Source organism: Athene cunicularia, assembly GCF_003259725.1.
Source record: "Athene cunicularia isolate RWA chromosome 3 unlocalized genomic scaffold, athCun1 chr3_part1, whole genome shotgun sequence".
Taxonomy (NCBI): domain Eukaryota; kingdom Metazoa; phylum Chordata; class Aves; order Strigiformes; family Strigidae; genus Athene; species Athene cunicularia.
Genome location: NW_020799097.1, coordinates 25,943,134 through 25,955,924, shown reverse-complemented (window position 1 = coordinate 25,955,924; position 12,791 = coordinate 25,943,134). Strand labels below are relative to the sequence as shown.

General features: G+C 40.7%; 1 protein-coding gene across 1 annotated transcript in view; it reads right to left on the bottom strand.

Moving 5' to 3' along the window:
- LRRC1 (leucine rich repeat containing 1) overlaps window positions 1-12,791 on the bottom strand; it is a 119,881-nt gene that overhangs the window by 41,363 nt on the left and 65,727 nt on the right. Inside the window, exon 3 of the mRNA XM_026844116.1 lies at window positions 2,158-2,236. Within this exon, the coding sequence (XP_026699917.1) occupies window positions 2,158-2,236 (79 nt within the window). The remainder of the gene's footprint in view (window positions 1-2,157; window positions 2,237-12,791) is intronic.

Here is a 12,791-nt window from a genome sequence, read left to right as displayed (position 1 = left end):
GGGGGGGGGGGGCGCAGGGAAGGCTTTTCACATGCTCAACTCCATACTGCACTGTTTGTCATTTTCTGGACCTTATTAACAGAACATGCTCACTATCTCCAAAATGTGAGCTCCACTGTAACTATTCATTACTGTTTAGGCTCTGACAAGTTTGAGACTGGAGTGAAATGGTCTAATTGTCTTTTGGTCAGCCCTGAATTGGACAGGTGGTTGGACTAGATGATCACTGTGGGTCCCTTCCAATTGGAACTATCCAATTCTAAACTATCTGTAGCATATAGTAGACTTCCAGTCTAATCTACAATAAATGTGCCTGCTTTTTATTAATATAAACCTGAAATAATCTGAAAACAGCTGGAAAAATGGTCTGCCAGCCACTTCTAATGCCGCAGGTTCATCAGTGATTAAGTATGACCATGAGGCAACATACTATATTAGTGGTAGGACACTGATTGGGAAGATCTCCAGCTGGCTTTTAAGCTTAGAGGAAATAAGGACAAGAATCAATGGCTAAAAAAAGTTCCAGGATACCACACAAAAAGGGAAATCACTACTAGGCTTTCCCACTCTGCCTGGGCAAATTAGTGCCAAAGCCTACAATGTTGTTATATGATTAAAACTGAAATTCTGGATCTTATCACAGAAAATACCTGGCAACTGTGTGTAAACAGCTTCTGGTGTCTGTGTTTTCAAACTGAGTAAACTGCTTGGAGTGATGTTTTCCAGGACACACATACACTTTGGAGCCACTTTATCAAGAATTTTTAAAATTCCCTTAAACTCTCAACAGAGAGTTATGAGGTCTATTTCAACCCCATCAAAAAGCCTTTCAACTCTTTTGTTAATTCCACTCAGCTGTAGCTGTGCATTACAACTACTGTTTAAGGAAACACACTACTTGGGCCCCAGGCCTTATGCAGCACACAAAATGGAGAAGGCTAACTAACACACAACTAAAGGCAATTTTGATTTCAGTACCATGAGATGCAGCTCTGAACCTTATGTCCTGCACACTGATGCCTGGGAAAACACTGTTCGGTGACCCTCACCACTTGTGTATCTAAATACCAGTTCAGCCTCCATTTGCTCTACTGGATTTTTGTGGTATTATTATCCTCACTATATAAATGGGCTACAGAGGCACAGGGTCCCTGATCACAGCTGTCCCTTTAATGATCAGAGATGTGACTTTCCAGAGAACTTAGGACGCACTCCAGTGATATTTAAAGTGCACTTCTGAAAAATCTCAGCTGCACACGTGGGAGAAACTGCCTTGCAAAACCTCAGGAGCTTCTTAAGATCACTCTCCTATTTGTTAGCACTCCTGCACTCCAGTCAGCCAGCAAGTATTCCTAGCCCATCTCAGTGCAAAGCAAAGCAGGTAGGCAAACAACTGTGAATACTCTGGCTTATGTGACTTACTCAGCATCACAAATGAGCTCTGTGGCACCAGCTGTTTTAGTAAACAGTTCTTCAAATAGTATTCAAAGGCCTAAACTAGCAGATGACCTCTTCCTTCCAGCCTCATTGGGCTACATAATTTTCAGATTCTTCAGCAAATGGAACAGAGAAATGTAAACAAAACTCTCCTGTACTAAAAGTGTGCATAATCCCCAAACCCCCGCACATCAGAACGCAAACTAGAAGCAGCCGTAGCAGCCACCAACACATGCAGTGCAATTTTGCCACATGTTACTGCATGTCACTGTGTCCCAATTGATGAGAGGGTGATGAAGCGCTAGTCCAAGCTTTAATCATTAGTAAAAGCCATTATCTGCAGCGGCTGATCTAAAGCCTATTCCAAATCATCAGGCACCTGGGTTTGTGCCAATGCATTAGTGTTAACCATTGCCTTATCTTTCCCAAGTATGAACATGGTTTTCCTATGCATTTAAGAGGAGGAATGAAAATTACTTATGAGACAATCAGATTTACATTTTTCCTGGTTGGCTAACAAATTTCATTCGCTCCCAGGAAAGATGCACATCACTTTTTAAGTCTTCACTTTTGCTGCAGTCCCTGGCAGAGACAGACACTGTTGGCAAGATTTCACAGAGATCCTAGATCACAATTTTTAAGGGCTTATTTAAAATTGTAATTATTACAGCAAGATTGTAATTCTGGTACGGCAAGTACTAAGAAGAAGGTGGAAGTTACCTAGTCAGTGGATTCCCACTGAAATCTGCTACCTGTAGTGCTCTGCAGAATGAGATGCTTTCTGGTATTTCAGGAATATCTGCAGAAGAAAAAAAAAAAAAAAAAAAAAAAGGAAAGGAAAAAATTGTCAACAACTGTACTGCATCTACACTGAAATTACTGCCCCATGACATCCAGTAACTTACTACTGCAAGAAGTTATCTTGGTATCTTTCAAGACATTTCAACATGCAAGTACATGGCTATAACAGCAGAGCCATTTTGTGCTTTTTCACATCCCATTTCCCCCTTCCTGCTCCAGTCTTCCTGATCCTAGACTACTCACCTGTCCTTGGACTGATCTTTATCAGCCTCTGCCCATCCAAAAAACCCCAGACTGTCTATGTGGGACTGTCCAAAAACTTGTAATTTGATCAATACATGCCCACAATCTTTGCCAGCAGAAAGAATGTGGGGAGGGAGAACAACGGAAGGAAGAAAAGAATGTACAAGACTCTCCACCTGTAACACACTCGTGGCAGCAGAACCAGACTCTCACACTAAAGCCAGGTAACTTGAAAATATGATTCAAATTGGCAGGTCCCAAATAAGTGCTAGTACACTATTTCAGATTGACAGAAGGTGAAAACAGGTATTTTTTTCAAGTATCTTCTACAAACATATTTTCCTACTAAAGTTAAAAATTAAACTGTCTTCTGGGCCTTTTACATCAAGTTGTATTTCCATGAATAGGCTGTGGGTCCTCTGTACATGTCCTTGTTTACTGTCATTAAGACTGAGCAAAAATTTAACAAATATGTTTGGTTTCCTTGTTTAATAACTTCAGTTTTTATGATTTTTAAATGATTCAAAAAGAAAAAAGGTAAATCTTAAAGTAAAAATCAGACTTCTGTTTCCAAGTTTTTTCCTATTTCCATTTTTTCTACAGAGCATTACACCTACTCCATCTATTATTATTCTTCATGCTAATGCCACCACTGATCTCAGCAGCCATCAGTGACCTAAACATGTTGAAAAATATTTGGAAATTAGGTCTCTTCCTACCTAGCTGAGTAACTCAGAATAAACTACCTACCTTCAGCTCTTCTCCCCAAAAGTGGTGCAATGGAGTGAGGAAGGGAGCGAGAGTAGAGTACATGCTCATCAGGTTTACCTCTTACCAGGTAATCCAAGCAAATGCATGTATTTTGAATGCTTTCCAGCTCAGAACTGAACACAGAACCATCAAGAACATCTTTCAAACCCACAGATCACCAGTTGTGAACAATCAACAAAAGGGTGGTAGAAGAGTATCCCCAGGGAATCTTCTGTTTCCCACGAGTGGGAAGGGCTGCAGGGAAGGTGGTAGATGGGCATCTCCAAATTCGTTTCACTCCATCCCAAGAGGTGCTTCTTCTTGGAACGTAGCAAATCACTCCTGCCTCACAAACCCCAGTGTTCCCAGTACACTCACCAGGCACAGCTTTGAAAACAGCTGGGACAGATGGAGAAACAATTCCTAATGATTGTGAGTAGCTCTGGAGTGGTCTAATCACTAACCCCAGAAATACACATATTCAGAGTATGTATTCACTGTTACCACATATCAAAATAACGAGTAACAGAGATGAATACCCATAGTGTGACATATCAAATAATCAAGCTGCACCAAACAAAGCCGCCTAGGGTGAGGCTTGCATGGAGCAGTGTGCACTGCACAAATAGTTCCCTCAGGACACCTGGTGAAGGAGAATAAACTACTTCTGTATCTACACAAACCCTAAGGCCCATCAACAGCAATAGATATCCCATAAAATGGAGTAGGTGACTTTAGAGGCTAAGTCCCATCAGAAATGTTTGATATGTTCTTACCCACCCACTGCTTCATAACAGCTTTGGTATTTGAGGGCAAACAGTTGATCCTTCCTAGAAATCCAACAGCAATGAGACAAAACTCAGAGTGAACCATTAGGTGAGGCCTTTGACCTTAGAAGGGCAGGTCACACACCGAGTCCCCAGATCAGGATTGAGGGAGCCCGCTCCCCTGTGGCAGCTTGCCCCACAGAAGGGCCAGCCCAGCCTGAGGACCGCAGCCTGGCCCAAAGCCCAGAGAGGTGCAGCGGCCCGATTCATGACCCTGCTCGGGGGGCGTCAGGCCGGAGAACAACCAAGCCTCGTGGCCAGGCTCTTCAAACCTCTTCATGGATTTCATCTCAAGCCTGAATACAGCACAAAACACTCTAGTGGCACACTCAACCAGCAGATCCTCCATGAAGAACCTTGATGAAATCCTCCAGCAGAACCTCCATGAAGAAGCCACGAAACTACCACAGGAGCCACAGTGCTCCCAAATTTACATGGGTGACACTTTAACAACCAGCCTATTTCAAAGTATCACGTTCACAAGCATCTCTGTTGACCTCACTTCCAGAGTCAAAACCTCACACTTTATTCCTTTCATATGGTAGGCTCAAACAGATCTGAATAGTGCACTGAAGTAACTAAAATGAAAAACAGAAGTTTCATTAAGATTGCCTGATTAAACGATGACCTTAAAGTGATAAATTCTTGTAACACTAAAAGCATTTGCTGGTCACCAACACTCCAGAAAGTAAAAGCACTGAATTCATCACAAGGACATTTCTCTGTCTTGCAAAATAGATGGCAAATAAACTAATACTACTTCTTTTTTCATTTTTTAAACATTTGTGTAGAAATATTCCCTTTTGAAAGGTGTTCTGCGAAATGCAAACAGTACACAGAAATGGAAACCTTCCATTTCTCTACCAAGCAATATACATAAAACCAAAACAATATCAAAATAGCATTTATAGACAGCAAAGCTAATGGTTTTATCCATGACTGAGTGCCACCTGCAAAAGAATGAATTTGTACTACAGGATTATTGATGACAGAGGTTCTACATTCACTCAAATAGAAGGCTTTACTTCTACCCTGCATTACAGCAATAACAAACACCGATACTGAGCTCAGCTTATCAAGCAAAGCAAGTAAAGAATGTGTCATCCACCACCTAGTCTTCATACCATCCTTCCCTGGATAACTAGCTGGAAAAGTCCTGAAAGGGACATCTCTATTTCAAAGCTTCTGAGTACTCAAAGTAACTCTTTTCTTTGCAACCCTGCCAGTGCCCACAACCTTTATACATGCATATATGTACACACACAGCCCTTTCATATACAGCAACACACTTTTTGTGTGAATCATTCTCCCGATAAAATAACAAACAAAAAAAACCCACAAAAAGCAAAGCTCCAGTAGAATGTAACTATCTTAATTTGTTTGGGAAAAAAAAATATACACATAAAAATGCAACATATAAAGCAGAAGATAAACTTAAATCCTCAATGGCAAAGTTTCTGAAAGTAATCATGCTACTGATTTCCTCCACCAACGCACAGTTTTATTACCATACTGGAAATAATTTCTCTCCTACTTCTGTACGATGTACTAAGAAAAACAAAAAATATACCTTATCAGAAAAACTATTTTGATAAGGTCTTTCTGTTACAAGTCTTGGGTATTATCTGTAAAAGTCAACAAGTATCTCAGCTAAGCAAAAATTAAACCAATATAAGAGACTACCTGAAGTAAGATTGTACAGGCACTGCTTATAGTTTGGATGCATTTGAAAATTACTAAATCTGTTTTGAAAATGAATTATGCTTTCCCAGCCTAGATATTGCAGACTGTGAAGTCAGTACATGAGCAAATACCTTCAATAAAAAATGGTAACAGCAACAGAGAAAAGGGAAGCCCCATTTCTATGGTTTTTTTTCACGTAAAGTACATTTATCTCCCCCTGTTGATACTTTCACTATTTGTTTTTCTCCTCCACCTAAGTGGACAAAGGACAGACAAAAAGTCAATGCAACTCTCTGAAATGAGAATCATTATACATCTAGTAATTTCAACAAGGTTGAAAAATAACTCATTTTATTTGCAATGAATCTTAAAAAGATTTCTCAGGCAAAACACAGCCAAGTTATAAGCGGATATTTTATCACTACATGTGAAGACTACTATAACATTGCATTGAATATACGAACCCAGAAAAGAAACGGCAAAGAACGTGTTAGTATATGACAAAAAACCATGGTGTGATAACTACAGCAGAGAAGATGATAATACATAATCAACTGATGATAAGACAATCGACTGAAATGCAACAGAAGATATTAAAATATATAAAGAAGTCCTTCTGTCTCTTGATGGATTAACCAGCTTTCACCATTATTGTTGACTACTCAATTTCATTACAGACACTCACACATAGATCTCTGCCAGTATCAGCAGCAGCAAGGTTAAAGGCTTTTCCTGGCACTGCTGGATAACCAGCTCAAAACCTACTTAAATATCTAGGATTCTTCTAATGCTACACACTGATGAATGCTCTACATTTACATCATGCCCCAGATGTTCTGGCATACAGACTGTGCAGCATTGCTAATAATAAAGCCATAAACCAAGCATAAGCCCTGTGACGTGTGACAATACAAATAACACTGGCAGCAAAAAGAAGTCGTGCCAGCAGAAATGGACAAAAATCAAGCTTAGCAGTCATGTATATAAGAGGGCATATTCCCCCCTCCTCTTTCAAAATACCTCTTCAGATGTTTATTCTTTTAACTTGCACAAGAATTTGCTCATGATCTAGCAAGTCCTGTACAAGTGACTTAAGAGGTAAGATTGACAGTAGGCAATTCTGTGCTGTCTGAATGAAAAAATTACTTCTAAAAATCCTTTTTTTTTTTTTAGTGCTGATCTTATTTTTTTGAAGATCTTTACAACAGCTACATCACTCAATCCCTATTCCCCCACTTTCCCTCTTCTGATGGCTTGGAGATGGGGGAGAAGACAATCTTATTTTTAAACTGATAAAACCTTTTGTGTGTCACATCTTTACAGCATTTTATATCAAATTTCAAGAACTGACAATATTTTATTCGTCTACCCAAAGGCTACATGGCCAGCATCCTTTACGCATTCTGCAACAGTGAACATAATTTCCAATACCTAATCAAGAAGGCAATGACTGTGAAGATCCTAGCCTGCAACAGGACAACCAGACCAGAGTTACTCAAACAGTGGACTCTAGCTCAAAGTAAAAAGTGTTTTTACGAGAATGTTGCTGAAGTCTCAGACACAAGAGAAGAGATGCACCACATTCCTGAGGGAGAGTTTACAGTGTTCAAGAGTCTCTCAGGGAGCAACCACTGGATGCCTTTATATTTTCCAGCTATGAAGGCAAAATGGAGCACTGTGCTTTAGGAGAGCTGGAGCTGACACACTTCATATACCCCAGCAAAAGTCTGAATGGTACTGATCTAGATGGTGAGAGTGGAAGGCCCACTGCCAGATATATACAACCCAGGCAAAGCACCTTAATCGTTTAGTGATTAGTAATTCATAAATGTATTAAGCAGTTGATTAGTTAACACCAGATGTATACCCAGGAAGCCCATTCTAGACTCAGAGACACGGAATCCATGCAGCATTATCCCTCAGGAGAAAGACAGACAGCAGTGAACCAGATCTTATCCATCCAATTCAAAACACAGAAGAATTTTTCCCCACTGCCTCTTCTCACATATATAATATACATCTACTATAGTATATCTCACACATACAAAAGGTCCATTCACCACTGCAGCGCTCAAGTGATGTATGAGCCTAAAGGTTCTCTTCTCACTTCCACAGAGGTTCCTCTGTGCCACCCACTTTCTCAGAGGGGTCTCCAAGAAGCCTGCCCTTGGGAAAGCTCTCCAGCCCTGTGCTCTCTACCTCCTCCACATTTCAAACACGGGAGGAAGGAAACGGCCCACTTAGTCAAATACCTTGTAAGAAAGAATTTGTGCTGCAAATATGTTTGTCTTTGCAAAGCACTCTTCAGCTGGAAAGCCCACCTGAGCAGGCTGTTGTCACCAAAACACCACTACCACATCTCTTTACCTTCCCCAAAGCAGCCAAGTGCAGTTCCCGCAGGTCCTCATCTCTGCAGGGGGAAGGTATGAGGAAGGATACTCATCCTCTCCCTTCATTTCCACATTTTAAGATCATGACATAGACAGTGATGCAACAGACTTTTTTTTTCTAAAGAACAGCAAGTTTTGATACTAGCCCTGAAAGCTGAAGTAATCAGCCTCTTTAAGTAAAGTGTTACAATTTCTGGGGCACAATGTGACAGGAGTCACCAGGTTCTTGAAAAGTCTGCTGAGATTAAGTGGCTCTTGTAGGGGTTGTAACATTTTCCTCTTCAAGCTCTGAGGCTGAGCATATACAAAATACAAGAGATACAGCTCTTTAAGACCAATCTTTATAGATCTAAGGAAAATTCACAAATGGGTTCAGGTTGGGTTTTCTCAACTAAATCCCTTACTGTATAATTAACAGGAAACTGAAGCAATGTACACATCTCATTCCCCCTCCTCATTGCTTCTGGATATGTCCCTTTTCCAAGGGAAAAGAGGAGCAGGAAAAAAAATCCTCACAAAACTGCATTTCATGGATACATAGATATTAGGGAATTTACCTGCAAGAAAACTGTGCAGGGACACAAAACCAGGATGCTTTTTGAACAAACAGTATGTGGTAAATCAAGAGACTGCCCTTTTCAGCTACAGAAAGAAACAATAACAGAGGACCAGGAGCTGTAAATTGGAAACAGGAGAAAAAAGAATTGGGGAGGGGAAGCTCAAAGATCATCATAAGTAAACAGCAGTTTAAGGTGAATTAAGTGAAAGAGCCTAAACTCGGCAAGGAATTTAGGTCTTCTACCTTTTTAATGATACATGCCAGTGAAGAGTTAAACAAGGCTAGGAGACATTTTTTATGAGGATTTTCATCTTGGACCTTGAAGCTAGCAGGAATTAAATACTTTTAGTCTGGGAAGCAAGAAAAAAAAAAAAAAGTAAAAACTAGTATTCTCCCTATGAAGCTGTGGATGACAGAAAGTATATTAAGTGATTTAACAACAGAGTTACAGATTTATTGGATTAATTCTTCAATAACTTCATAGTCACGGCATACAATCGCAGCACAAAAGAAACCCAAGCAACTCTGTGGATACAAGAACTAACAATGCCTCTTTGCAGATTGCCATTTTATGATCCCTAATCTAGATTATCCAGAAAAAGAAGTATTTATTTTATGTCACTCCCATATGGATTGTCTCATGTTTAATGCTTTAGCTGATACTTCAACAGGCCAAAGGTTTCGGTCTCCCACTTGTCCTCCTGCTTTCAAAAAAAAAAAAAAAAATCTCATTAAAACCAACAAAACCACCCCCACCCCCCCTTCAAAATCCACAGCCTTCTCTTGAGTTAGGATGAAGCCAGACACTGTTTCTAGATGTGCACGCAAGTACATTGGCAAAGTTTCCTTAGGAAAAAAAAGTTAAATCTGGCAGAATATACCATGATAGGAAAATCCACTTTTCTGTAATCCCTTTAAAAATAACACCTTCTAAACTTCTCTAATTAGATTATTCCATCATAAGATTTCACTTATCTTCTCTTTCCGAATCACAGCACTTGCTGCTTCTTCCTTCCTCTCCCTGATGAGCCTTGTTCAGTGATAAGGTCCAGTCTTTTCTCTCACCTTACTTCTGCTGCTGCATATAAAACTCACCTCCTCCTCCAACTTAGCAATATCAGATCCATTTTAATGACACAGATTCACAAAATCCAACTTCTACATCACTTCTTCAAAGCGAGCAAGAATCTCTACAAGTCTGTGGGATTCTGCAGTGGTCCAGAATCTAAAAGCAATTTCCAGCATGTGTTTCTTTCTTTCCCAATACTCTGCTTTGTACATTGATCCTAAACTTCATGTGTAAGACATGAAAATAATAATGTTTTTTAAGCACAGGTTTTTAATTAACCTGAAGGGAGGGATGGGGGATAGCACAATGAAAATATACGTCACTAGAAATTAGACGTGTCAAAAAAACAAACAAAAAACCACCAACCACCCAACACAACTGCTAGCAAGCAACCATCTAAAAGAGAAAAAAAATCTGTTATCTCCAAGTCTGCAAAGAGGGAGCTTTACTTTCATTAGCACACAAAAACCAAAAAATAGTCACTGGTCTAACCCAGGCTAAAGCCTAAGATCATCTGCAGCAGTGCTCTACTACCATACAAACCACAGTGGTCTCTGGTGGGATGTCCCATGGCTCTCAGATATTCACAACCAGGGTTGCACTGAGTGCATTCACAGGATGATTTCTTGTACCAGGTAAGACATGTTCACTGAGGAGTAGGAGAGCAATTCTTATTTGTCCAGAAATGCTCACGTTAACACAAATCAGTTCAGAAGGCAACAAGCAACATCCAGCAGTTGCATATGTTAACAGAAAAGATGCATTTGGCAACTACACTGCCTCACAGCACAGCTTGCTGGCTTCTTTTTTCCTTCTTGTCCAACAAGCAATAAAGTGTCAATTCACATTTATTTCTTGGCATTCTGGGTTTTGTTATTTATCACCAGACTTGTACCAGCACATTTGTGTCAGGGCAGCTGGTGGCAGGCAGAAGAGAATTTCGTGGAGAAGGTCTCTGCTCAGACGCTGTGGGAGTGCAGAGGTGGACAGCCAGATCTGAGGTGAGCGCACAGGGCAAAAGGCAGCAGCTGTTAGATGAGAGAGCAGAGACTATGTTGGGCTGCAGGACAGGATCAGACAACTTAGAAGTGCTTCTGCCTAATTAGCTTATGTCCTCACCGTAAAATAGCTGGGTCACCAGCCCAGGCTGAACTGAAACAAGTGTTCAAGCCTTTTCTCTATCAGTATTTCTAGTTTGAAAACACAAGTTATCCTGCTTTCGGTGGGGGAAAGGAAAAGGGGGACACTTATCCTCTTTGTGGGCAGAAGTGAGGTAATCCTACAGTACAGATGATTGGTATGTCTTTGAGAGCAGATAGCTGAATTAAAAAGGGAAAGCACTGGTGTGCATGCACTGATACAAACAAGTGAGCTGAAGCCCCAGAGAGCAAAGCAAAGATTACACACTGCTCCTCAGTGGCATGGACCGATGCTCTGCAGGTCAGCCGCCATGTGCTCACACGGCCTTAAATGACCTGGTGAATAAAATGTACAATACACAATGAATGTGGTGTCCTGAAGACGACGAAGATCTCTGAGAGACTTTTAATTAGGTTATAAAACAGCAAAAGAATAAACACTTCAAATAAAAAAGCAGTCATATCAAACTGCCTGAACTGGAAGTAGGAAAGTTAAATACCATCACTGTTAATTTCTGGCAGTACCCTGATAACTGAACACAAAATACATGTTTCTAAATCTGCAACTATAATCCATTTTGGAAGCAAGGACAAGGTAAAAATAAGGCTCATGGAGCATTTGGGACACTGGCCTGTCTCCCAAAGACTGCCCTCCAAAATCTTGGACACAGCTCAGACCATCAGCCTAGCATAGCAATATATCTCTCCTTACACTACAGTGTTGTGACTTTTGAGATACTTCTGAGGAACTACCTGTACTGTTAGGGTAATCCTGAAGTAGTGTATCTTTTGTAAAATCTAAATATTTTCACATAAATTATAGCCTATTTGGCATAACATCACAACTGTGTTGAGAGCTGAGAGAAGATTTTGGAATGAGAATATCCTGATGTCACAAGACTGGTGTCCAGAACATCTGGACTATCAATACAGTCATAAATTCAGTTAAACCAGGAATAACAGAAATGGGTAGCAACAAGTATATCACACCGCCAGAATCTGTCTCTATAGTAGGTATGGAACTGTACACATTAAACAAACAGGATCTTACTTACTGGATATCCAAGTAAAGAACCACATTTTGATTCTGGTATCAAAAATCATGCAGAACCAAATATGGCTTAGTAAGATCTGCCCACACACAGATTTCGTCAGTAGATGCCACAGGAAACCCAGTGCTCCTCAGTTCACAAAATAACAGACCTCAGCTCCGCTGAGAGCAGTCAGCAACAGAACCAGCATAATCTGTTGACGAAGACTATCAAAATCCATTTAATTCTCCCATTGCACACACATGCAAACTTTTGCACTGTTGCACTTTCTCCCATTGCATCTTTTCCACTGCTTTGAAACTCAGGTCTTAGACATGAGACCAAACCACAAGGTTACAGAGAACTTCCACAGAGGAGCTGCTAACTTGAATCCCCTTACCTGATGCCAGCTAGAGAGCCACTACAACACTGCAGATCTGCAGGTACACACTGATGCTACAGGCTTGCGTGACCAAGTCCTTTGTAGCCACGTTCAATGGAAGCAAGAAGAGTAGCAGCAGAGAAGCCTGCCAGGCTTTCATCACAGAGAGACAGCAACATACACAGGCACACACAGGAGTGCAGGAGGCTCATCTCCTACATAAGCAAGGGGGTTAGTCTTCATCCAAGAAGAGGGTGGACAGCAGGACAGTCCAAATGGCACTCCTGCAGCTGGAAAGGGCAGGAAAGCCACCTCACTGCCTAATACCCAGCAGCCACTGCCCAGTGTGAAAGCTCTCGATGATTTTTCTTCTTATCCTAAAAGAGCTGAATGAAAATAGCTGCTGACAATCTTTCAAAGGCTGGAAAATGTATAGGACATTAAAAAAAATTCAACTTCCACATCACACCTGTTAAGTGG